Here is a 26,321-nt window from a genome sequence, read left to right as displayed (position 1 = left end):
TTGCTCTCAGTGTTAAGGTCAGTTGTGGCTTTGCTTTTACTGTAATGATACTTTAACTACATCCAGTTCATAATAATAATGTAGCTACTTTTACTGTAATCATTTTTAAAAACAGTCCTGTGATTAATAAATGCAGAGAAACAACAACAGTTTAGGATAAGATCAGTATAGAAGCCCAGTTCTGCCAATATGACTGATGAAAACAATGTGTTAATTATAATGAGAAACTATCTCAAAATAATGACTTAGTATTTCAAAATAATGACTTAGTATCTCAACATAATAACTTAGTAACTCAATAAAAATGAGAACTATCTCAAAATATTGACTTAGTATCTCAATATAATGACTTTGTAACTCAAAATAATGACCTAGTAACTCAAAAAATAAGATACTATCTTAAGATAATGACTTAGTATCTTAAAATAATGAGATATCATCTCAAAATATTGACTTAGTATCTCAATATGATGACTTAGTATATTAAAATAATGAGTTAGTAACTCAAAATAATAAGATACTATCTTAAAATAATGACTTATCTTAAAAAATGACTTAGTAACTGAAAATAACGAGAAACTATCTCATAATCATGACTTTGTAACTCAAAATAATGACTTTGTAACTCAAAATAATGAGTAAGTAACTCAAAATAATAAGATACTATCTTAAGATAATGACTTAGTATCTTGAAATAATTACTTAGTATCTCAAAATAATGAGATACCATCTCACAATATTGACTTAGTATCTCAATATAATGACTTAGTATCTTGAAATAATTACTTAGTATCTCAAAATAATGAGATACCATCTCACAACATTGACTTAGTATCTCAATATAATGACTTAGTAGCTCAAAATAATGAGAAACTATCTCAAAATAATGACTTTGTAACTCAAAATAATGAGATACTATCTTAAGATAATGACCTAGTATCTCAAAAGAATAAGATACTAGCCTATCTCAAAATAATGTTCTATTACTCAATATAATTAGTATCTTAAAATAATAGCTTACATCAAGCTCATACGTGTGTACTTTTACTTAAGTAGGATTTTTCAGGACTTTTACTTGTAACATAGTATTTGTACATTGCAGTTTTGGTACTTTTACTTGTAATAGAGTATTTGTACATTACAGTATTGGTACTTTTACTTGTAACAGAGTATTTGTACAATACAGTATTGGTACTTTTACTTGTAATAGAGTATTTGTACATTGCAGTATTGGTACTTTTATTTGTAATAGAGCATTTGTACATTGCAGTATTGGTACTTTTACTTGTAACAGAGTATTTGTACATTACAGTATTGGTACTTTTACTTGTAATAGAGTATTTGTACATTACAGTATTGGTACTTTTACTTGTAACAAAGTATTTGTACATTGCAGTATTGGTACGCTACTTTTACTTGTAACAGAGTATTTGTACATTACAGTATTGGCACTTTTACTTGTAAAATAGTATTTGTACGTTGCAGTATTGGTACTTTTACTTTCCTAAAGGCTCTGAGTACTTCAGCAGGAGGAGGTTATTTTTAAAGGTCGTATACAGGAAGTTAGTCTCCTTGTTGTATCCGACTTGACGCTGTTGGGAAAAATCACCCGTGGCCAAAAAAACTTTGGGAAAAATGGAAAAAGCAACAGGCATGAAGTCTTTCTCCATGGATGCGGTGGCTAGATAAGGAACAAACAGCGATGGATCTGCATGTTTTTCTCCCTGAGGAGGATTTCCAAATGACAATGGTGTCGATGGAGGAAAAAACACAGCTTTTCTCGCATTTCCATTGAAAGTAAATGGAGAAAGGAGCAAGTCGGGAGTCATGAGCACAGGTTTGTTTGGTGGGGGAGCTAACTTAACTTAGCAAAAATCCTGCAAGCGTCTGTATTAAGTTATTAAAATGCAAATATATGCTTTGACTACTTTTTATACTTTTTGTGGACGATAAAGGTAAAAAAAACTGTCCACATCCAGCATCCACTCTATTTTTACACAGTTAATTACAGTTTTCCTTAATAACAGCTTTCAAAAAAACAAGATAAATAAAAGAGGATAACTTTCGGTGTTGAGTGTTTTCTAAAAAAGAAACGCCGTCCTAACTCACAATAGACAACAAAAATCCCCTTTTCCGTTTTGTTGCAGCTGGAGGGGGTTAAATCCTTTGTCTTAAAACATCTGTCCTGCTGTTGATGCAGAAAGACAAACTCGATAATGAGCTACAGTGTTAACAAATCATGTGAAACAGTAGCGCAGCTTTTGTCAGAGTGAATTTGATGCACTAAACTTGTAATCTTCATAGTTTTTCTGCATGTTTTTTTCCTACTACTCCCTCCACGACATGAGTTTTTTTTACCTGGCTTCTCCAGAGAAAGCATCAGGCCAAACTCTGTTCAAACGTTTGTTAATTCATGCTTTTTTTATAATTAGGCTTAGACAACCTGACATGGACTTTTATGGCATCTTTAGCGTGTTATGGTGAAATCGGCTTATAAAATAAACAAGTTGCATTTGAATCTAGTAACTAAACAACAATTAAAAGTGTTAAATTGACTCTTAATGCTGCTAAATGCTTGGGTGAGGTTTTAGTAAATAATGGCATGCAGCAGCTTTTTTTAATATGAAAGGGTATTTAGTTAACGCCGAATTAAAAAGTGGATCTAAATCATGCTTAATCTAATCTTATAGTCGTTTCCCACCTTGTTTAACATTAGCTCTAAGTGGAGTTACATTGAATTTGCTTATATTTGAACAGAGTTTGGTGTTGGCAGCGCAGGGCAGCAGCAGCGTGTATTTTTTTTTGGGGGGGGGGGGGGGGGGGGGGGGGGGTGAGGAGGAGGGTGAAGAGGTTTTTTTGGTTGTTGGCCTTTTCGGAAACATCCGCTCGATGACTCTGCTTCTCGTGGTGTAGAGCGGAAAATATGGCCTACAATCTCAGTTCACAGCTTTTTATATATGTGTGTGTGTGTTTTTTTGTTTCATCTTTATTTAACTAGGTGAATCTCAAAGGGATTCAGAGTGTGTCATCATCTACAAATATTTAGTTTAGAGCTGCAGGGCAACTATTAAGTTAATCTCCAAGTGTTTTGGTAAAAGATTAATCCTTTTTGAGTCATGTTCCAGCTCATTAATGTGAATATTTACTGGTTTTATGAGTCCTCTTTATGGCAGTAAAGTGAATATCTTTAATTGTGGACAAAATGAGACATTTGAGGACATCATCTTGGACTTTTGGAGGCCACATGAGCAGTATAGTTTTTATTTTTTTAGTTTAAATGTATAAATCTTCCAATAATAGTCTAATCTGTCAATATAGTGTAAGATTGAGCAGTAACATATTAGAGTAAAGAGAGAAAACATAGAAAAATGCTGCCATAAGAAGGGTTCTACAGACAAAAAAGTATATTTTTCTCTAAGTTCTATTAAGTTTATCCCCAACTATTTTGATAATTGATTTTTGAGTCATTTTCCAGCTTCTTGATGTGAAAATTTACCGGTTTCTTTTGACTGTAAAGTGAATATCTTTGCATTGTGGACAAAACGAGACATTTGAGGACATAATCTTGGGAAACATTTATCAACATTTTTCATCATTTTTCTGACATTGTATTGTATAAATCTGCCAAAAATAGTCTCATTTAGAATTTAGAAAGCTTTATTGTCATTATATTTTACATATAATGAAATTATAGGTGCCACTCCATTTGTGATTCAAAGATAAATAAAAAAACATGACAACCAGATAAAAACATGAAACACACACAGCTAAAAAGATGAGATGCAGCTATAATAGCACAACGTGGAAGGTAGGGCACTTAAAATAAATAGAATAATCTATCAATAAAGTGTTAGGTTTAGCAGTAACCTGCTCGAGTAGAGAGAGAAAAGACAGAAAAATGCAACCATAAGAAGAGTATTACAGAGTAAAAAGTCAACATTTCTATAAGATGTGTTGCTCTGCCAGTGTAGTTTAAAAGCTTTAGAGAAGGAAGATATCAATTTAGTCGAAAATTTGAATTAAATTCCATCAAAAGTTGAAGTTGTACTCATTAATCAGCTAAATGATTATTAAAAAGAAACAAAAGAAGCAGGATATAACACAGGACAATGGCTTTATTTTTTAAGTAACATTCACACCCTAATTCTGAACTCTAAAACTTGTTGCACGCTCAATCCAACCCCCAGTCTCTCTCCTCTGACCCCGAGCGTGACCTTTTGACCCCAAGCCTTAACCGCAGCTTGCAGCTGTCCGTGCTTATATTAGTGGAGGGGAGGATGCCTTCGCGTGCTGCTGATGCATAATTCATGTGTGAGAGGAAGTGTGTGTAAGCAACTTTTGTCTTTCCTGTTAATCTCTCCTTCTTTTTCTTTACGTGCAGGTGTGAAGAAGCCTCCGTTAGCTCCCAAACCTAAAATCCCTTCGACCACCACCAAGCCCTCTCCCCCGCCCATCGCCCCTAAACCGGGTCTGCTCCCTCAACCCTCCGTCGTCTCCCAGCCTTCCCCCGCCACTCTCAAGAGGTCAAAACCGGCTGTTGCCCCTAAACCATGCATCCCCAAATCATCCTCAGCCTCCTCTCCGCCTGTTTCACCCCCTCCTCCCAAACCCAGCGGACCCCTCAACCTCTCCCAGGAGCAGGAGGAGGCTTTAGACGACAACCTGTCGCTCCTCAACTCCAAAAATGGGATTTTATCAGCTTCTAACAAACGTGAATCAGACTACATCATCCCCACCTGCTCCTGTGGGCTTCAGGAGTGTTCTCAATGTCGGCGCCTCGAAAACGGAAGTGTAACCGAGATCGGGGGCGATTTGCACAAAGGCCTGCTGCAGAACGGGATTACCAAAGAAGGATTTGCGGAGAAGTCGGAAAACCGGGAGAAAGGAGCGCATGTGGAGAAGAATGAAGGTGGAGGGATAAGCAAAAAGCCAAGGGATAAACCCCAAAGACAGAGACACTTGGATCGGGGATTGGGGAGTAAAGAGGCACAGGGGAAAGTTTCGGATGCTGTCAAACATCAGGAAAGAAGAAGTTCTGCTGCTGCTGAGCCTGATGTCCCAAAACCTGATCAAACCGAGGCCCCGAATACAGATTTACAAGACTCTACGTGGGCCTGTGATGTTGCCGGCAGCATCATTCTCTCCCCGAGCATCACCCTTCATGAGCTCCATCCTGCTGAAAACGCTCAGGATGAAAGCGATGAAGGGTCGCACATAAGTTTACCGCCAGATCTGCAGGTCCCCGCCGCCCCCAGTAAGCCTCTCCCTGTCCCTCAGCCACGTAAACTTAAAAAGCCGACCCTGGTGAGGCAGGATGGCGTGGAGGGCGGCGTCCAGGATCAGCAGCTGGCGGAGGAGCAAAAGCAGCGGGTTGAATTGAGAGAGGCGGAGGGGAGCGTAGCTGGTTTGTCTCTTTGCTCAGAGGGCGAGGAGCTCCAAGAGGACACATATGAGAACGAGCCCGACGCACCCGTCCCTCCTCCTCGACAGACCTCCCTCTCGCCTCGCCTCCACAGAACACTCCACATGTTCTCCCCGCTACACAAAAACACTTCCCACTCCTTAGACCTGCTCTCTCAACCCGAGTCGATGAGCCGCAGCAAAGACGGCGAGGAGCATCGGGCGGCGGCGGAGGAGGACAACGAGGAGGCCGGGTACGGCGAATTCGAGCGCTACCCCATCACTCACAGCCTCCCCAAGCAGATCAAATTCGGCTGCCACCCTCCTCTGGTCAACGCCAGGAAGGCCTTCTCCGCTGAGGACCAGCATTCGATGAGGGCGCCACCCAGAAAACCTCAAAGACACAGCCTGCCAGCGCCTCCTCCACCCTCCATTTGCCCTCCTGCACCTCCACACGCAAACACACCCATGAGAGAGCTGCCCGCACCCCCTCAGGAGAAAACAGCGTGGCGCTTCACCCGACCCTGCGTCACCTTCTTCAGCCGGCAGATTCCCACCAGGAGCAGCGTGCCACCAAAGAGCAGAGCCCCTATGCTGGGGGGCAAGCAGAGGGCGCAGTCCTTCTCTGCAGCTGATCTGGCAACGCGGGCCGACTCCCAAAAGAGGAGCCTCTCTTTCCGGAAGCTGCTGGAGCTCCGGCTGTCTGTCAAGATGCTGCCAAAGCTGCTGGCCAAGGGAGGGCAGTCCCTGGACTGTACCAGCGTGGAGTCTAACCGGGGGGAGAAAAGCCGAGAGAGGCCCAATAGCTGCATCGGGGAAGTTGATTTCAGCGGAGAAGGTGGAGGGGGATCAGTGGAGTATGAGAACGTTCCTCTATATGAAGAGATCCCCGAATATATGAACCTGCCTTTTCACAGTGCGAGGCGAGGCTGGGCTGATGGAGAGGATTCAGACATCTATGAAGTGCAGGATCCGTATCACAGATGCCAGGACGATGAGTACGAGAGGTACGGTACTTTACTCAAAGCATGCTTAAAACTTTCAGCTTGTAACTAATCATTACTTTTATTACTGTAATTATTAATATGTTGATTTTTGTTAGTATTTGTCTGGCATATGTGCATTTATTAGAGGGATTACAGTATAAGAGATGACAGGAAATGATAGGAGCCAAATCCCTGAGGCCACCCCATCTTTATCGGTTATTTATTTGTATGATTTATTAAGTGTTTAGTCTGTGAAGCAGCAGGAACAGAACAAAGACCTTACCTTACCTTAAGTATTAATCAGTTATCAGTCTTTTTTTAACAATCGACTTATAGTTTAATAGACTAATCAGTTCAGCACTAATCCTGTCTTTCATCAACTTTTTTTTTTAACCCTTACATACTGTTCATACTCTGACTCATATTCTCAGGTCAAACTTGTAAATGTACGTTTTTTAAAAATGTGTATCAGCTGCACAAAACTAAAAAGAAAAAGCATTTTATTTCCATTTTTGTATACTGTGGGTCACATTAGAAAAAGTCTAAGCTATAAAAAACGTATATTGGGTGTTTTTACAGCTCTCAAATGTAAAAATGGGTCAAATTTGAGGGTTAAGGTAAGAAAAAATCACTTGAATCAGAAAGATGTCACACTGTAAAATAGGAACATGTGTATTTAACAGTAATTATCAATGAATGAAGCATAGAAAAATACGTTTTTTACTAAGAACAATGGCATGACTGTGTTTGAGTGTGAGAAAAGGAGTCTAAAGTTAATATGGGCTGAGATCCAGACCCCGTCGTTTAACACTTAACCCCTCCGTTATCACCCTTTAATTTGCAGGTGACCTGTTACGTTGCGCTACGTTGCGGGAAGCCGTTGTATGTGTGTGTGTGTGTGTGTGTGTATGTGTGTGTGTGGCAGGTTGCACACAGGTGACATGAGCAGTTTGTTGTTTACAGGAGTGTGAAAGTCAGCCCTTTCTTTGAGCTAGTGGCAGCGAATTTGAATAGAGCATTGATGTGCAGCAGGTCAGCCTATTTTCCTGTGGGTTATTTTCAGTGGCCGGGGCAGGAAATGTCTGAGAATCGCAGAAACGCCACACAGCTCTTTAGAAACAGGGAAAATAAACCTCCAGCAACCACCAGCCTCCTCCTTCTCCTTCTCCTCTTCCTCCTCCTCCTCCTCAGCTGCCTGCCCTCGCACTGTGTTTAGCCTCTTCTTAACCTCATCACTTTTTTTCTCCTCTTTTTCTTTTTGTATAGTTTTGCTGTCATCCCGGCGAGTGAACAAATAATCTTTTTTATGCAGCACTTGTGGAAAAGCAGCAAATGTTTGCAGAGGGGCTTCACACACGAAAACATGTCATTGAAACAAACCCATTGAGATACAGATGGACACTAAAAAGAGCATGTTGAGTACATGACTAAATTAAATTATCATATAAAAGATCTATTCAGTTGTTTCTTGGCAAGCTTTTCACAAAATTTCATTACACTTTATGAATATTTTATCAAATATTATGAAGGAAATCAGACGAGAATCACTTATTTAGTGAAGATAAAACTTTATAGGTGGTTATAGGTGGGCTGCAACAAAAAGTTACTTTCATTATCAATTAATTTGACTCTTTTAAACATCACTTAGTGTATAAAATGTGGAAACAATAGTAAAATAAATGTCAATTTGGTTGCAAAACAAGCTTGTAAATACAACATTTGACTTATTTTCACCTTTATAAAGTTGTTAAAGCTAACATGTGAGGAAACAGTTGCCCATTTACACATCCAGCAGATATGAAGCTACATAATAATTCATTTTTGAGTCATGTTTCTGCTCACTTGACAAATAAAAGTTCAATATTGATTTATGAAGGAATATATCAGGCTGTGCTGGGCAGGTCGTGTAAAGTTAGTTTTGAGTGTGTTTTTAATATTTCAGGCTGTAAAAAGCGAAACAAGCTGAAAGACACTAAATACCTCGTAAAACTGAGAAAAACTGCAGAGTCGTGAGAATTTTTTGCAGGTTTGTCACTATGACCGTCTGTTCATGTTACACACAGCAATTTTTAAAATAAATGTAATCATTAGTAACATAATGATCAGTGCAGCTTTAAGAATGAAGGTGTTGCATGTTGCTTTTTCCCTACATTATTTACCACTACTTTTTTACTACTATTTGTATTAGTTTCTTTATCGTTTGTATACTTCTCTTTATTCTTTCTATTCATGCTCTTTTTGTTTTTGTTATCCAGTTTGCTGCTGCAATAATGTAAATTTCCCCACCATGGGATCAATAAAGGAATATTTTATTTTACCTTATCTTATAAATTTACATGTTCATTTCTTTAACGGCTAAATGCTCCATGATGTTCACCAACTAGCCCCTAACTTTATCTGCCTGCTGTTTGGTGATATTTTTTGTCTGCGAAAATGGCACATTTAGAATACCAAGACTGTGCTGTTGTTGAGCCTTAAAAGTGAAACAACCAGCTGAAAGGCACCAAAAAGCTTAGAAAAGCTGGAAAACTGCAAAGTCAAGGTTTTTTGTGGTGTCGTCACTATGCTCACAACGATAATGGTCATTTGATCCATTTCTAATTTTAAAAATAATGATCAGTGTAGCTTTAAGAAGCTAAAACTTGTTGCATGTCGCTTGATAAATGGAAATATCCATCTCTTGAACAGCTAAATGCTCCACTATGTTCACCAGCTTATCGCTAACTCTGTCTGCCTGCTGTTTGGTGCCGATCAGGTTGTGTCCGGTGGCTATTTTTGTGCTTTTTTTCCAGTAAAAATGTCACTTTTGAGAACACCAAACAGAACCCAAAACTGTGCTGTTGTGAGCCTTAAAAACTGAAACAACAGCTGAAAGTCACCGAAACACTTAGAAGAGCTGGAAAACTGCAAAACTGCAGAGTCAGGGATCTTCTACTATGTTTGACTGTTAATTTAAATATATAACAATCAGCGGAGTTTTAAGAAGCTTAAACATGACTGAAATACCTAAAAATCAGAATGATAAATTAACCAACTAGTACATCCGATCCAGGGTTAATTTTTTAAGCATAAGAGGCACCAGCAGCTAAAATCACTCCCTTTCTCAGTCACATTCATGCCATTAAGATTCCATTAAGTCAGTCCGCTCTTGACAGTCGGCCCAGACTCGGGAGCTGTTCCCATGATAGATGGCACGGTTCCTATTTCCTCTGTTTCTGGTCCGAGGCAACACTACAAGTGACGAGGTCAAGGCCACGACCATGCATGTGAAATGTGCCGTTTAAAAACAATTAAGACTGCTGTAGCCTGCTTCTTAATTCTGTCTGGTATGCAAAGGTGGTTAGAGGGGTGAGAAAAAGAAAGAGAAAGAGAGAGAAAGAAGGGAGAGAAGTGAATCTGTAGTGTTTCCCAGGCATCTGAGCCTGTTAAGTTTATGTAAGTAGCGTCCCGGTCTGTAAACAAGTGGCGCTCTGTGCCTGACCCAGAGTGCAGGAATGCTCGACTATAGAGAGAAAAGGAGCGTAAGAGAGAAAGACTTTGGAGAGAGAGAGAGAGAGAGAGAGAGAGAGAGAGAGAGAGAGAGAGAGAGAGAGAGAGAGAGAGAGAGAGGGAGAGAGAGAGAGAGAGAGAGAGAGAGAGGGAGAGAGAGGGAGAGAGAGGGAGAGGGAGAGAGAGAGAAAGGGGAAGGAAGAGTGAGTGTATTGAATTTTGTTAAAAGAAACTGTGAAAGGATGTGGAAGGAAAAACAAGGAAGTTGAGAAAGTGGGTAATTGCTGATGAGAGAAAAGGGATATTTATTCTCAGCTATCATCTCTTTAAGGAGCAACATCTGTAAGCTCTACAGAAGGGTTGTCAAACATACGGTCCATGGGCCAGAACCGGCCCGCCAAGGGGTTCAATCCGGCCCGCTGGATGACTTTGCAAAGTATGAAGATTACAGGAAAATAATTCCAATTTTTCACCACAAATATCTTTTTTTTAGAAATTTGACAACAAAAATGAAAATATTTTAAAATGTTATACTTTTGTATAGGTGCTACACATTCTTTTTTAAATTAATAGTTAATAGTTTTAATAAGATTGTTAGGTTTATAAATAGTTTTATAAGTAGTAGTAGGATTTCTTTTTAAGGTTTCATAAAGTTCTTGTAATTTTCAGTTTCAAAAAAATACATTTAAATAGTTATTTAACCCTTAAAGAGACAATACATACATATATACATTTTTATAGCTTAATAGGGTATAATAATAGGTGGAGACACAACTCATGAAATCCAAAATATTTCACATCTAATTTACCACTCCTGCCTGTTTAACGGTTAAATCATTATTATTTTAGGTTATATTTACATGTCTAAGGTAAACTAGAACATGATATTGTGCAAAATGATCTGAAAAAACATAAAATTGTTGAAACTGCTCATTTTTCACAGTAAATAGATGGTTTATCATAGTAAAGATATTTATATTATTTGTAGGCCCACTTGAGATCAAATTGGAAGTAAAATGAGTTTGACGCCCCCGCTCTACAGGCTCTGTTGTGTCTTCTGATGTGATGACACATTAATTCCTTATTATCTGTAACCGCGCTTCATCTGAAAGCCGAATCCAAAAGAAGATGTTGCTGCTTGTAGCGACCTGGCAGGCGCCGCTTTGTTTGTGTGGAAGCGGACCCAGACTGCGTGTTGTGTCGCCGCCAGCAGACGCGAAGGGTCGATGGAAATCGGCGGAGCGAGTTCGGCATGCAGAAATACAGGTTTTAAAGCTCTCTGGTGAAAAATTTGGCTTGAAATGAGTGTAGTGGATGTGATGTGAACATACTTTAAATATGATATGATATTAAGTGGGTGATGAGCTGACATCAGTATAGTAACATTAGTACGATTTATAGTTTGTCTGGTATTGATATACGATGCGATATGGAAAAGATTGATTAAGCATTAAGTAAACATGTAGCTCGCTCTGTAATTTGGGGGAAAAAACATAAATATCAAGACTTTTTTGGTGCGTGACAATCCCCCATCTTCATTCATGCTTCTCACATATCCTGCATTTGAAAAGCACCCAACTGTATTGCAGCACTGTGCAGAAAACTGGAAAAACAGATTTTTACATTTAAATCAATCAAATTTAGGCTTGATTCAGTTGTCAACTTCCCACTCTTTAGCATTTTAGCAAACAAGTAGTCACACATGTCAAACAGAAGCCTCAACAATGATTATAACTTCTCAATTAATTCCCAATAAAAGTCTGTATATGTCAAAACTGGAGCCAATCAAACATAGAGAAGACAAACAACCATACACACTTAGGGGAAATTTAAAGTCTCCAATTAACCTAGAGTGCATGATTTTTTGGTCTGTGGGAGGAGAGAACCCACACAGGCACGAGGAGAACATGCAAACTCCACACTGTTAATACTTAATAATAATACTAATAATAATAATAATAACAATGTAATAATGCCGATAATAACAATTATTCGAGTCATCGTTTGGTCCATAAAGTGTCAAAAAATGGTTAAAAACGGTGCACAAAAAAGTCTGCACACTGTAGCTCCCAATGCAGGTATAATGTGAGGTTTAAATTATACCTGCATTGGGAGCTACAGTGTGCTGATGTTTTTCCTGCCTTTACCGATTTAGTTGTTTGGGTCCAGCACCTGTTTTTTATTTGTTTGTTTGTTGTTGTTTTTTATTCCGGATGTGCGCGTCTACCACATAGTTTGTTCACTGGTTTTCCTCAAATGTTTCATTTCGTCCACAGCCCCAAATGTATTCAGTTTACTGTCACAGAAGATTAAAGAAACCAGAAAATATTCACATTTGAGTAGCTGGAATGAGACTTTTCTTTTAAAAGAATGACCCAAAAAAAGATGAATCGAATCTGTAAAGAGTTTGAGATTCATTTAAAAGTCGGCATCTAATCGATGAATTGACTAATTGTTGCACCTCCACACATCATTTAAGAGTTTCTTTTCTTTTCAGGAGGTTTTGTTGTTTTTTTAGGGGCATTTTTCGGTGTTCAATTTATGGCTCAAAGGTTTGTTTTACTTCAGTTTCCATTGTCCCACACTGGCGACAGGTTTTCCACCAGACTCTCTGCAGCCGACCGCTTCATCTGTCACGCCTCCACTGTTTGTGATTGTTTCCCTTTTTTTGTGGATGAAGTGGTTTGTATCTTTCAGCATTTTCTTCTCCTCGCAAACCCATCATTGAGGAGTCATTCGAGTAGTCACACAACAAGCAATAGATGCCCCCCCAAGCTTCCTTTAAAAAGAAAGACGATGAAATTAGCTCTGTTGTTAGTGATATCAGACTGTGATTAACATTTCCTGTCGTAAAGAGTCTCTTCTGAATGAGTCTCGACACTTAGAGGTGCTGACTCATTCTATTATGTGTAAATGTTATTGTGCGTTCAGTCCAAGAATTGTCCTTATTGCACAAAACCTACACTTCTTTAAGCTTTATTTATCCAAGGAGCGGAACTCCTCTCCTCTGCTCTCCTTTGCTCTCCCTGCTTTGACTCACGGTCACATATTTTCTCTCTGACTGTCACAACGTCTCTGTTTGTGTGTTGTGTTGATTGTGTGGCGTCTGCTGCGTGTGTTTTTTTTCTTCTGGTCGAGCAGCGGCTGGCTGGGGCAGCACGTCCACTCCGAGGAGGAGGAGATCCACAGCTCAGATGAGGAGGACAACAGCTCCACCTCCAGCAAGGAGAACCTGGACGTGGTCGATAAACAGGTGATTCACTCGTTATAAAGCAGTGTAGTGGCGGAGTGTAAAGTAAAAAAACTGATGGAGGACGGGCAAAATAGAAACTGAAACTCTTCCTAGTTGCTATGCTTACTTTGGCCAATGCTAAAAACAAAGAAAAATGACATTTCTATAGCATCATGCCTGTAGTTTACACCAGCAGAGATTACTTATTATAACAGGTATCTTCTGTACATATTTAATTTATCTCATTAATCATGTTGTGTAGGGTTGCATCTAATTATTATTTTCATTATCAATTAATCCACTGATGATTTTCTAAAGTAATAGAGTAAGTGTGGTCTATAAACATCAACAAATAGTGGGGAAAAAAACTATTGTTACAATTTCCAGAGTCAAAGTTGATGTGTTCATATGTCTTTTTTATGTCTGAGCAACAGCACAAGAGCAAAAGATGTTCAATTTATCCCGCCTAAGGTCAACAAGTATAATTAGTACCTCAAAAGGTTTGATTTATACCTAAAAAATGAGATACAATTTCATTTAAATTAGGGCCTATTGACCACAATTTCAAAAGAATGTGTGTAAAACCTGTGGAATTAAGTTGGAATGAAGTTGGCTTAAAAGATTCAACACAGAATTTGGAGATAATTTTTACTCTCAGGCTTTATAAACAGTCAAACAGGTCAATTTTGGAAAGTAGGATGGTCAACGGGAAGACGGGAGGGTTAATATCATGTATGACAAAATAAATTATGAAATCATCACATTTGAGCTACTGTATTTCTGCCTTAAATTACAATTAATCGATTATCAAATTAGGTTGCTGATTAAATTCCTGACTTACCTAATTGATACAGCTCTAATCTTGTGACCCCTCTTTTTTTTATACTTTATCATCATCATCTCCTCATTTTACACACTTTGTGCATGTAATATATAAGCTACATAGTGATGGCAACATTTTTTTTGCATGGTCACCCAGTTATACAACATAATAACAATGAATTAATATAGCAATTAAAATAAGTCAATAACAGTATTTACAGTGCAGATTTAAATTGTTACAGTACATTGTTGTCATCTTAGATTCATAGAAAAATATAATAAAAAGATAAATAAGAAAAAATTAGAAAATAAAATAAAAACAAATAATAAAATAAAGATTATTACATAATAATTAGTAAAATAAAAAAATAAAAAAATAAATAAATAAATCGTTTTTTTAATTAAACTTTGATTTTATTTCCTCAAATGTATATATGTTTATATATATTTTTATTACAAAGCTTAGGGAGACCCATACCCACAGGATGAGTAGAAAGTGTTAGATAGAAGTTGGCAGATACTTGGGGTTACTTCCACAGAAAAAATACTCATGATGACACGTATAAAACCGGTCGATCATTTACAGAAAGCAACGGACAGCTCATAACCACTGGTGACTGTGAACCCGCCTGCTGCCAAATGAGTGTGCTGCCTGTCAGAAGTGGGTGTGTGTGTGTGTGTGTTGAAAGGGGGATGGTGAGCAAACACAGAAGGGTTACAGGTTCAGGAATAGCTCTTTTTTTTCCCTCCCTCGTTCGTCCTTTGTGACCCTCTCCATGATACTGTCAGCACCTGTGTCTGACGCCCCTCGAAGCTCCAGGGTGTCACAAATGCGGACTCCGATAGGACCGGTAGGACATTTCAGTCGAGGAGGGGGGAGGAGGGGAGGCAAGGGAGGGGGCCAAGGCCGCTGTCCAAATTAAGTCAGCGAGAGACCGCCTGCTTCCATTACCATTCCACAACACACACACACCATCAGAAAGAGACTAGAGAGAGGAGAAAGAGAGGAGGGGGTGTTATGGTGTTTGGGGGGGGGGGTGAAGTGAAGTGAAGTGAAGGGAAAAGTTGCTGCTCTACTTTCTGAGCAGCTCTGTCCCGATGGTTTTTTTGTACCACAGTGAAGCAGGATCCGGTTCGATCTATCATGGTGATCTGCAGCGAGCCCGCCGTGAGTGAACAGTAAAAAAAAACTTAAAAGTGAAAGCGGTAAGTCTGCCGATCTTATCTGACCGGTCTGGTGTTTCTGCTCTTTCTTTTTTTTTCAGCAAGAGGATGAGATGAAGAGGAAGAAGGTGGTGCACATCGCCCAGGAGATCATGAGCTCGGAGAAAGTGTGAGTGGTTTAATAATGAAGCAGGAACTCCTGTTTGTCACCGCTTAAAAAGTTGGTAAAAGTAAACATGCTGCAGTATAAATTATGTTTTTTTACCCTCTTTCATCAGGTTTGTGGATGTCCTGAAGCTTCTCCACATAGTGAGTGTTTTTAATTATTTAAAACTTACATTTAAGGAGCTTTTTTCTCTCCTTTTTTTTAATATGTGTGTTGTTTTAACATCCAGGGGAATAAGAGCGTCTAGCTGGTGCTGACGCTGGGATGGTTTTGAATGGTGATCAAAGCTTCTTTTTTCCCCCTCTCAGCGATGGACATGAATTAATGAGCTCTTGGCTTGTGTTGTTGTCTTTGCTCAGAGTGTTTGCACAGTTGAATAATGCAGTTATTCCACAGTTTTGGAGAGGTTTTTTTTGGTTTCCTGCAGGCAGGTAAACACACAGGAACAGGTAGGGGAGGGAGGAGGTGATTTAATCAACCTCATCACTCAAAACGCTGCCAGACAAGGGTGTGTGTGTGTGTTTGTGTGTGTGTGTGTGTGTGTGTGTGTGTGTGTGTGTGTGTGTGTGTGTGTGTGTGTGTGTGTGTGTGTTGAGCATGAGTCAGTTTAAAAAAGAAATGATTAGTATATGTTAAATTAAGGGTTGGTCCAGCTCTGGTAGGGTGAGCTGTTCTAATTCGCTTGATGAGTTTAGAAGATTAAAAATGAAAAATATATATATATACAGTAGGGGAAATAAGTATTAAACGCATCAACATTTTTTTCAGTAAATATATTTTCAATGAGGATATTCACATGAAATGTTCACCAGACTTTGGTATTCCCTCAAAAAATCCACACATATAAAAAAATCTAAACATTATAGTCCATAAATAAAGTTATGTGTAATAAAGTGGAATGTCACCTTCAATACCCACTGTATAAGTAAATGGGCTATTCATTATCAATTTTTCCATCATTTTACATTTTGATTATGTTGTAGCTTTAAGTTGAAGGTTAATTTCTCCACATAGTTTATTTAATTGACAGTTTGAGTCCAGTTGTCCTTTTTTTTAAAGGTGTTTTTGGGAGTGTGCCTTGCAGCTGTTTCCATGTGATGCTTTCCCTTAACCCTTCCATAAGTTTATCCAGGATTTTGCAAAGGTGTTAGGTAGCTCTGAATATTTACCATTATCTCTTTAGCAATCTCTTACCAATATGAAGACATGAAGTGGCAAGCCCAGAAAGAATAACAACAGTTCAAAAGGTGACTTTAAGGCCGGGTTAAAGAACCAAACATACACACACTCATTTTATAATTTAATAATTTACATTGATTGGTTTATTATACATGATAGTTACTTTATCTTAATTGAGCATGAGGGTTTTCTTACAGTAACAATAAATGCTGTATTAAAGCATCATTGTGTTACTTGTTTGCTTGTTTTGATTGAAGGATGAGTGTATCTTGTAGTTTTTATTTGTTTTTTAAGGGGGGAAATGATGTAAAGAACTCACTGAACACACTGACATGGAGAAAATTCAGTTGTAACTTCTAATATCAGTAGTTAGAAACTTAAGATGCAGCTCTATGTACATGTTTTGTCTTTGAAATCCATGAAATTCATTTTAAAAAGCTCTCTGATTTGAGTTTAGAGCTGCAACAATTTGATAAACCGATTAATCAACTTGACAGAAGATTTACTGGCAAATGTTTTGATAATCAAATAATCATATATGTAATTTATTTTAGCAAAAATGTGCCATTTTCAACTTTTCAAATGTGATGATTTAATGCTTTTCTTTGTTAAAAGTGAAAGTAAACTGAACACATTTGAGTTTTGAGCTGCTGCAAAACATGGTTAGGGTTAAAAAAATGTTCACTAGTTTGATGTTTAATAGACCAACTGATTAATTGGCTTATTCAGACAATAAGTGGCCCCTCCCTGTTTTTATCAGTGTTTTTAAGGTTTTTTTTTTAGCTCTTGTCTGTTAGCTGTAACATTTGACAGGGAAGCTGTGCCTTTGTTTATGTGTACTTGAAGGGCAGAGCCTGTTCTAGGTCCATCCTGTCCTCAGGGGGGAATCCCAGGTGAGCAGGTTCAGACAACCCACACCGAGAGTCGAGGGTCCACCTGTCTGGCTGCTTCAGACGCAGCTTTAGTGAAACCACAGGCAGGATTAGTAGAAAACATCGCTCTGTGGCCGACGTTGGGGGGGAGGAGGGGCGTGGAGTAGAGCTCTGTCCAAGAAAAGAGGTCAGCTCGCATTCTTCTCTATCCGCGGACGGCCCGGCCGCGCAGCAGCTGCTTCCTCAGGCCACAGAGACGACCTCAGACACACACATACCAAGATAATCCTGTGTGTGTGCGTGTGTGTGGGTGTGTGCGCGTGTGTAATATATGCTGTATGAGTGCAGGTGGGTGCGGGGGCTGGTGACTATGTGTGCATACTTGTGGCGAGTCATTCAGCTGATTTGTTCCTTTAATGTTTTTGTCCCTTTTGAAGTCGGTTTACTTGTTGCTAACATCCGACTCTGTGTGTGTGTGTGTGTGTGTGTGTGTGTGTGTGTGTGTGTGTGTGTGTGTGTGTGTGTGTGTGTGTGTGTGTGTGTGTGTGTGTGTGTGTGTGTGTGTGTTAGATTTTAACACGATGGTATTTACCTGAAGGACTGGAGAAGGGCCTGAAGTGGACAATTTTGGCAGATTTCCATGTAAACTGGTGCTTATAAACAATAAATATATACACAAGTGGTGCAGGCAAGCCAGGAGCCTGGATAATACTGTCTTATAATTAATTCATCATGATATAAATTTAGAATTTCTGAACCACTTTTTAAGCTAAACCCAATTTGTGTCCCTTTTTGTTTCTATTTACATTTATTATCAAGTTATTTATTTTTTGCTTTTAACAAATAAAGTCACTTAACTGAAACACAAAGTACTTATAAATATAAATAAGGCACATTATAAATTATGTGACAACAGGTACATAGAAAAATAAGTATTTGCTTTATAATTGATTAAAAATATATGAAAATTAGATTGATAAAAAAGTACTTAGGGGATGATGTGATTGATGTTAGGTAGATTTTGTTTTTTAAGTGTTTTATGTCATCGCGTGTTACTGCTGAAAACACTCTGCTGTGTGCTAATAGTCAATGTTACATTAACTGTGTGTGTGTGTACGTGTGCGTACGTGTGTGTATGTGTGTGTGTGTAAAAGTTAACTGGGGACTCTGGGATCCTACGTGGCCTCCCTGCTTCCTTCCAGGTGGATGTGAGTGTTGGCACGCTGGACAAAGTAGAGAGCGCTGACTCAGCTGCGCGTGTATATGTGTGTGTGTGTGTCATGAATTTCGTGCAGGGGTGTGGGGAGAAGGGTGGAGGGCAGTTTATGAGGTGATAACCAGGTGTTCCCGTTCAGCTGCAATACAGTATGCTGTCATGTGTCACCGCACCCTGTGTGTGTGTGTGTGTGTGTGTGTGTGTGTGTGTGTGTGTGTGTGTGTGTGTGTGTGTGTGTGTGTGTGTGTGTGTGTGTGTGTGTGTGTGTGTGTCAGTCAATGTGAAAGTAATGCTATAATTCATCTTCTTGTGTCCCCACAGGACTTCAGGGATGCTGTTGCCAAGGCAACCCGCCAGAATGGGAAGCCGGTGGTGGACGAGAGGATCCTCTGCCAGATCCTGTATTACCTGCCGCAGCTCTACCAGCTCAACAGAGACCTGCTGAGGGAGCTGGAGGACAGAGTGGCACACTGGTACACACACACACACACACGCACGATGACACATTTTTATTGGTGTGCTTTAAAAGAGGAGCTTACTTTCAGTGTTTTGGTCACAGTTATTGGTGATGATAAGAGGTTTTTACAGCAGCTTTATGGCATGTGCTGTCAGATGATCAGTTATCATGATATAAAAAAAACTCCACAGTTTGACCATGTTATAAACGATTATCTAAACTGTCTGTTGCAAATGTCAGATTTTAGATGTGTTTCTTGGTTCAACATTGATCCTCAACATGACCTTTTATATATATTATGCACAGTTTTACACTGCAGTAAAGAACAATACTGCTGTCATTTTAGTGAGGGTTTGTTTACTCATGTTAGTGTCACATGTTGATAATTGAAATGTTACGATAATCTATTAGAGTAATGGCACAGTTAAACTTGAAGTCCCTCAATTTAGCATTCATAAGCAGTATATAAACATTTATTACATAATATTATATAATATATGTGTTATATAATATTGTATAAGGTTTATAACACACTATAATGTTGTTGTAAGCAGATATAAGACATTTAAAGTGTTTAGTAATGCACAGTATTACTATACTGTCATTCATTAGCTTCTACTTATATATGTGTGAGTTATAGTTGTATTCTTATTCAGGCTTATATCTGCTTAAGACTACATTATTGTGGACGACATTACATTTATTATATGTTTGTATAGTGCTTATAAATGCTAAATAGGGAGATTTAAAGTAAAAGTGTTATCTGGTACCCAGAAAGTCACAAAAAGAGTATTTTTCACATTAAAAAGTATGAATTAATGAGCACAGCTCTGCAAATATTGTTGTTATTTGTCACTAAGACTGGTTTCTCACCTTTTGATGATAACTAACTGGAGTTCATAGCTTAATTTACCTTTCTGACTTACTACTATATCATTGTTTGCTACTTTCAGTCAGTACAAAGTTATTTTTGGTCGGAGTTGCTTCGCTGTCTGAAATGTATTTTGTCCACAGGAGCGATCACCAGAGACTGTCAGACATCTTTGTGCAGAAGGGTCCGTACCTGAAGATGTACTCCACCTACATTCGCCAGTTTGACAACAACGTGGCATTATTAGACGAACAGTGCAGGAAAAACCCAGCATTCACCGCCATCGTCCGAGAGTTTGAGGTAGAGCTGGACATATAGTTGCAGCTAGATATTTTCACTATTGATTTTTATTTCAATTAAAGAATCATTTGACAAGAAACACATAATTTACCAACTTTTAGCAGAACTATATGGTTTTTTTTGTCATTTTCTGTCAATCTACGAAGCAATTAATCAAATAATACATCCAATAAATCACCATAAGCACTACTATTATCAACCAGGGGTTTTAGTTAGAATACCTTATGCTCCATTTTCGTCTAAATTCTTTAACAACTACTTTAACTAGTATTTGTTATTGTTATCAGTAGCAGCCATTAGAATATCCTGCCCTGGTATTTCGAAAAACTGTTGTGTCTGCATATGTGGGTTTGCAGCAATGTGTGAAAAAAAACTTATGGGTTTTTTTTTGTTTTGTTTTTTTACTCAGATGAGTCCAAGATGTGCCAGTCTGGCTCTGAAACACTACCTGCTGAAACCAGTGCAGAGGATCCCTCAGTACCAGCTGCTGCTCACAGGTACACACACTCTCCTACACACACACTCACTCCCTGTTTGGGTTTGTTGTAGCAGCTCCTGCACACTTCAGTTCAGCGGTTTATTGAATTATGGCGCTCTTTTATTGGCAGCACATGAACTCAAACTGAGATCTCTCTGTTTTGGTTTCATTGGGGTTTTCTACTGACACCCAGTGGACGAACACAGTGGCAGAAACCTGTGGGATAGCTCCGTTTGCAAAACAGATTTCCATCATTTAAAATCATGTGAAACCTCTTTGCTCTTTTACAGATTATCTCAAGAATCTTCCAGAGGACTCTGAGGATTATAAAGACACACAAGGTTAGACAAAGGACAACATTACACCCAAGAAAACGACACAGGGACATAAAATACATTTAAAAAATCCTTAACAATCATCTTTTCTCATGCCAAACTTAATGTTTCATCTGTGCTATTCATGCAGCTGCCCTCAGTATAGTGAAGGAAGTGGCCAACCATGCCAACGATATTATGAAACAAGGGGTAAGAAATGATTCCACTTAAAACATTCATTTTTGAAGCGATGGTCTGCTTTAGCCGCACGTTTCCTCTCAACTCTCTCATCTTGTGTTTTCAGGATAACTTTCAGAAGCTGATGCAGATTCAGTACAGCCTCAATGGTCACCATGAGATTGTTCAGCCTGGCAGGGTAAGTCACAAAAATGCTGTTTGACTCACTTTTTCTCTGTAAAATCCAACCCAAACTAAAGCTAATAACCCCTTTAAGCTTTTAACAGTGGGAGAATTGGAAAATGCCATTAGACATAAAAACATGATGCTCAAATTACCCAATTTTATGCAGAGAAATACATTTCCCACACTCAAAAACAACACTTAAGGCAGTTGTAGACTGTGTAATCACTGTAATCACAAGAATTGTGTGAATTTTATGCATGTCTATGAAAGCAGAGGTATGTCGTCATCCAACTGTGCCGCTCTAATGATTTTATAATGCAGCAAAGTCACACAAACTGCAAAGAACATATGACGGAGAACAAGTGTGTTCCAACCTAAACTTTACTCAAAAAAACTACACTTAAAATTGTTGTACCTCCCAGTGTATTCTGTGTCATTTCATGTTGTATGCCGGTTTGTTTGTTTGTAGATGTTGATTGTACAGCAGTCACATTATGAGAATTTAGACTTGAATTTTGCTGAAATGCTGACAATTCGATCTACAATCACCATTTTGGATTTACAACCAAAGATTTCACCATTTTTCTCTCATGATTGTCCAAAATCGCTCTGTGAAAAGAGGCCTTTAGACACATTAGCCAGCCACCTTTGAATATCAAATATATTTAATATAACACTAAGGTTCAGAGGTCTTTAACAATTAAATATTACAACATCTTCTGCCCCAAGACTTAAATCACCTTTCTTTCCAAAAAATACTAATTACACCAGTATAAGACAACTCACATCGTACGACAGATAATATCACACACAATGACAAAACTCCCTTTATTCCCCAAATGTCTTTATCTATGTCAGCGTTTCTTGTGCAATTGTTTTGTGTATTGGTTGTTTTTTAGAGTAAAAAATTAAAGTTATGAATCAGACACTGGGTTTTTAGCTGCAGCCTGTTTAAACCAAACATGTTCATATTTGCAGGTGTTTCTGAAGGAAGGCACCTTAATGAAGCTGTCGAGGAAAGTCATGCAGCCACGGATGTTCTTCCTGGTGAGCAATAAGTCAATAAATGTCTAGAAAATGTTATGAGACTTATTAAATCTGCTCATGTAATACTTATACATTTTGCTTTCCTGTCTTTACTCTCAAATCAGTTTCATCAGTTTTTTATCTTGCATATTGACATTTTCTTGTATCTCTTCAGCTGTATTTTGTTCTTACGGTTTTTATGTTCCTTCAGTTTAATGATGCTCTCATGTACACCACTCCTGTCCAGTCTGCCCAGTATAAACTCAACAGTGTCCTCTCTCTGGCTGGGATGAAGGTTAGAAACACACTGATGATTGTTCAGTCACTTCTCATTTTAATATTTTACATTCAGGTTGTATTAAATACTCACACAGTCAGTTTTCCTTGATGTATTTTATCTTCTTATTCACTTTTTGGAGCTAAAAGATCTCTTATTTTCATATTTTATTCTCTAGTTACATGTTCTTTGTTTTATTCATTGTGTTTTTAATATTTATAAGATATAATATTACATTTTTATCATAGCGTCAGCTCAGTTACTTAGAGGTTCATGTACCACTGTTTTTGATGCCGAGTCCTATAAATTTACTCCAGCGAAACACAGCTTCAGTGAATTATTGATGCATGGAGGCTGAGTCTGCAGCAGCATTGCTCATAAATTTTCAATGTTACACAATCAATGTTATTTCCTCTTGTTTTCCAGGTGAGTAAGCCCAGCCAGGAGGCCTATCAGAACGAGCTGAACATTGAAAGTGTTGAACGTTCTTTCATCTTGTCTGCCGGGTTAGCATTTAGTCACAACAGCCGACAGTTGCATCAGATATATCCTTAATTGAGCTGAACCACTTGTGTTTGCTCTTGCTGATTTTTTTTTTACTTTTTAGCTCGGCTACGGAGAGAGACGAATGGTTAGAGGCCATTGCTAAGGCCATAGACGACTACACAAAGAAGAAAATCACCTTCATATCAAGCCGCAGTCAGGAGGAGGTATGACTCAAATCTATGAGGGTGTATTTAAATTTGTTTTGAGCCACCCATGTTCACCCTTCGTCTCTCTCACTTCAGGCTGAGTGTGTTGTTGACAGCGGCGCTCCGTTGGGTTCAAAAGCTCCAATCTGGATACCAGACCTGAGAGCCACCATGTGTATGATCTGCACCTGCGAGTTCACGCTCACCTGGAGGAGGCATCACTGTCGCGCCTGTGGAAAGGTCTGCACAGCTACAACTGCTCCTACGAAAAATATTATCTAAGTGACCCCCCCCCCCTTCTTATCACAGTTTTAATGTGTGTCTAACAGGTGGTGTGTCAGGCATGCTCCACTAATAAGTACTACCTGGAGTACTTGAAGAACCAGCCAGCACGTGTGTGTGACCACTGCTTCGCCAAGCTGCAGGAGAACAGTGAGTAAAATAGTTCAGCACAAAATCTGATTTAAAGGATAATTGTATTCTTATTTTTCATTTATTTTTGCTCTGATTTGGTGTGAAATTTAATTTAAAAAAGGATTTAACTCAATTTCAATATCAAGCATTAACTTAGTGAAGTCTTTTATTGATTTCCAAAATCAATATTTGCCAATATATGCTAGAAATACTCACTAGAGCACAACATGTGCATTCATCTGCCTCTGAAAATAGTCAACCCCCCTCCGGTCTTTTTACGGGATTTGTTGATAATAACAAACATATAGAATACCTCCAGCCGTGTCCTTTAACATTATATGGATCATTGCTTAATGTAAAACTATGTGGTTTTGTTCTTATAACTAAATCTCTTTCATCCTCAGGTGATCGTTGTGCCTCGACATCAGTTTCTCCCATCAAATCTGGAGCTTTCTCCTTCACAAGAAAACAGAAGAAGATTCCTGCTGCACTAAAAGAGGTGAGCAACACAAAAACACCTCAGTTTCTTATTTAACTTTGTTTTTTGCATCTGATGTGAGGAGATTTATTTTGCTTTTGCTGTTTTTTCCAGGTGTCCGCCAACACAGAGAACTCCTCCATGAGCGGCTACTTAAACAGGTCAAAAGGCAACAAGAAGCAGTGGAAGAGGCTGTGGTTTGTCATTAAAAACAAAGTCCTGTACACCTACGCTGCCAGCGAGGTACTCAAACTTTATGATTTGTTGTTTTTATGAACTCTGTGTGGCTTTTCTCCCTTTTTCTTATTGAGTAATTATTTCTCCCATCAGGATGTTGCAGCGTTGGAGAGTCAACCTTTGCTGGGTTTTTTCCTGAGAGAGGAGAAGAACGGGCCGGCTCAGAAGCTGCAGTTCAAGCTGTACCATAAAAACACGCTGTTTTACATCTTTAAAGCTGACGACATCCCCACAGCACAGAGGTAACAGAGTTTAAAAGGCTGACAAACCAACAATTAACTGACTTACAATGTGTCCAAAACACATAAATGAGCCACAATATTATACTGGGTGACATATTTCATCATTATGTTAAGTTTGTTCATGTTAGTTTGTTTAGAAATGGATCCAAAGACTAAATATCATCAATGAATCACATGTGCAGAGCCAAACCAACAATAAACTTGCTTTACAAGTTTGTGTGTGTGTGTGTGTGTGTGTGTGTGTGTGTGTGTGTGTGTGTGTGTGTGTGTATGTGTATGTGTATGTGTATGTGTGTGTGTGTGTGTGTGTGTGTGTGTTCAGAAGCGGCTCTAAAGACTTATAACAGCGTCATGTTTTCAGTCTCCGTAGAGTAGTTCCTTGTACTTCTTGACTTTTGTAATGAAGTTATTTGAGAAATTTACAATGTAGAGCAAATTCAAGAGGTTGTGAAACAGTACTACTCTCCTGAGACACAAAACGTGATCACTATTATTAGTCTTTGGAGCCGTTTCTGAATAAAATAACGTGACAAAACTCTTTATAATCAAGGAACATGTCACATAGTGCAGTGCAGTGTTTTTCAAAGTTTTTGGACAATAGCAGAGGTCTACGGTACAGAGTAATAACATATATCAGACTTTAATACACATAAAATAGTAATATAATATAGAATAACTCCAGCCCTATCCTTTAAATGATACTGAAGCATTGTTATTTTGTCAATTTTAAAGTGTTTTCTTCTAATTGTCTTTCTTTCTTTGTGTTTTAATCCTTAGATGGATCGAGGCCTTCCAAGAGGCGATGATTCTTGAACAGTAATTCCCTTTTTTTTTTCTATAGCAGTGAAGTCGTATCACAGCCCCGGAGCCAGTTGATAAGACAACTTACGACCCCTGACCTCATGTCGAGGGGTCACCAGCTCAGGAAGGACTCCGGGATGGACTGTTAACTTTTAACATACTGTCTGTGGAAACCAAGACTGCGTTTTACCCCTCCTCACCCTCCTCAAAGAACTGGATTCTTCTTCTGCTCTCTAAACATATTTCTGTCTACAAACGGCGACTGATGCTCAGCAGTGCTGGTTGAGGTCAAGAGCTAATATGTGTGTCACAGCTGTGGGTCAAAGGTCAAGTCCAGAAGCATGTGTGTGGAAGTGAGACAGAACAGTTGTCAAGGACCATTTAAATCCCAGGTAATCCTACGACCTCTGAAGTCTGGGAGGGATTTTTGTTTTGTTTAAAAAAAAAAAAAAAGTCAGACGAATGAAGGAATCACTTTTTTTTGTGAGTTAAAATATGCAAATCTGTCCAGCTTCATTCAAACATGTCGATATCGGCTTCGTTTAAGACCTGCAGTGTCTATTTGTATAGCAAAAAATCTACAAAAAACACACACACACAAAATGGTAAGATGTTTCAACTGAATCATGGGTGCAAAGTATCGCTGACGTTTGTCCATGGATTGAATGATGAAGGTGGGATCTTACTGTGAAAAACAAAGGCTTCCTCTACAAAGAAACACAAAGGTTGGATGTTCTGCTCTTTTCGGTTGATCTCTCTGGTTTAGAGATTTTTTTCTTTCTTTCTATTTTTTAGACTTTAAAAAAAATACCAAAACATTTTAAGTCGTGAGTTAAAAAAACAAA

The 26,321-nt window shown here is 38.6% G+C and overlaps 1 protein-coding gene across 1 annotated transcript; it reads left to right on the top strand.

Moving 5' to 3' along the window:
* The first annotated feature begins 1,625 nt into the window (after positions 1-1,625).
* On the top strand, positions 1,626-26,321 carry fgd6 (FYVE, RhoGEF and PH domain containing 6). The gene is made up of 21 exons (XM_062443315.1): positions 1,626-1,837; positions 4,382-6,407; positions 13,017-13,128; positions 15,195-15,262; positions 15,372-15,402; positions 18,848-18,999; positions 19,998-20,154; positions 20,564-20,651; positions 20,923-20,973; positions 21,098-21,156; positions 21,251-21,322; positions 22,288-22,356; positions 22,547-22,630; positions 23,039-23,118; positions 23,220-23,322; positions 23,401-23,544; positions 23,634-23,736; positions 24,123-24,217; positions 24,311-24,439; positions 24,527-24,675; positions 25,453-26,321. Exons 1-21 carry the CDS (start codon positions 1,828-1,830, stop codon positions 25,493-25,495), a joined length of 3,825 nt encoding a protein of 1,274 aa, XP_062299299.1. The 5' UTR covers positions 1,626-1,827; the 3' UTR covers positions 25,496-26,321.

Source organism: Scomber scombrus, chromosome 22, assembly GCF_963691925.1.
Source record: "Scomber scombrus chromosome 22, fScoSco1.1, whole genome shotgun sequence".
NCBI lineage: Eukaryota > Metazoa > Chordata > Actinopteri > Scombriformes > Scombridae > Scomber > Scomber scombrus.
This window is presented reverse-complemented; position numbering and strand designations above follow the sequence as displayed.

What these genes read in the sequence shown, in the direction of transcription:
- fgd6 (XM_062443315.1), top strand. An exon ending in ACTGTCGCGCCTGTGGAAAG is followed by an intron (nt 23,545 to 23,633) that starts GTCTGCACAGCT and finishes TGTGTCTAACAG; the next exon opens with GTGGTGTGTCAGGCATGCTC. An exon ending in GACATCCCCACAGCACAGAG is followed by an intron (nt 24,676 to 25,452) that starts GTAACAGAGTTT and finishes TTTAATCCTTAG; the next exon opens with ATGGATCGAGGCCTTCCAAG.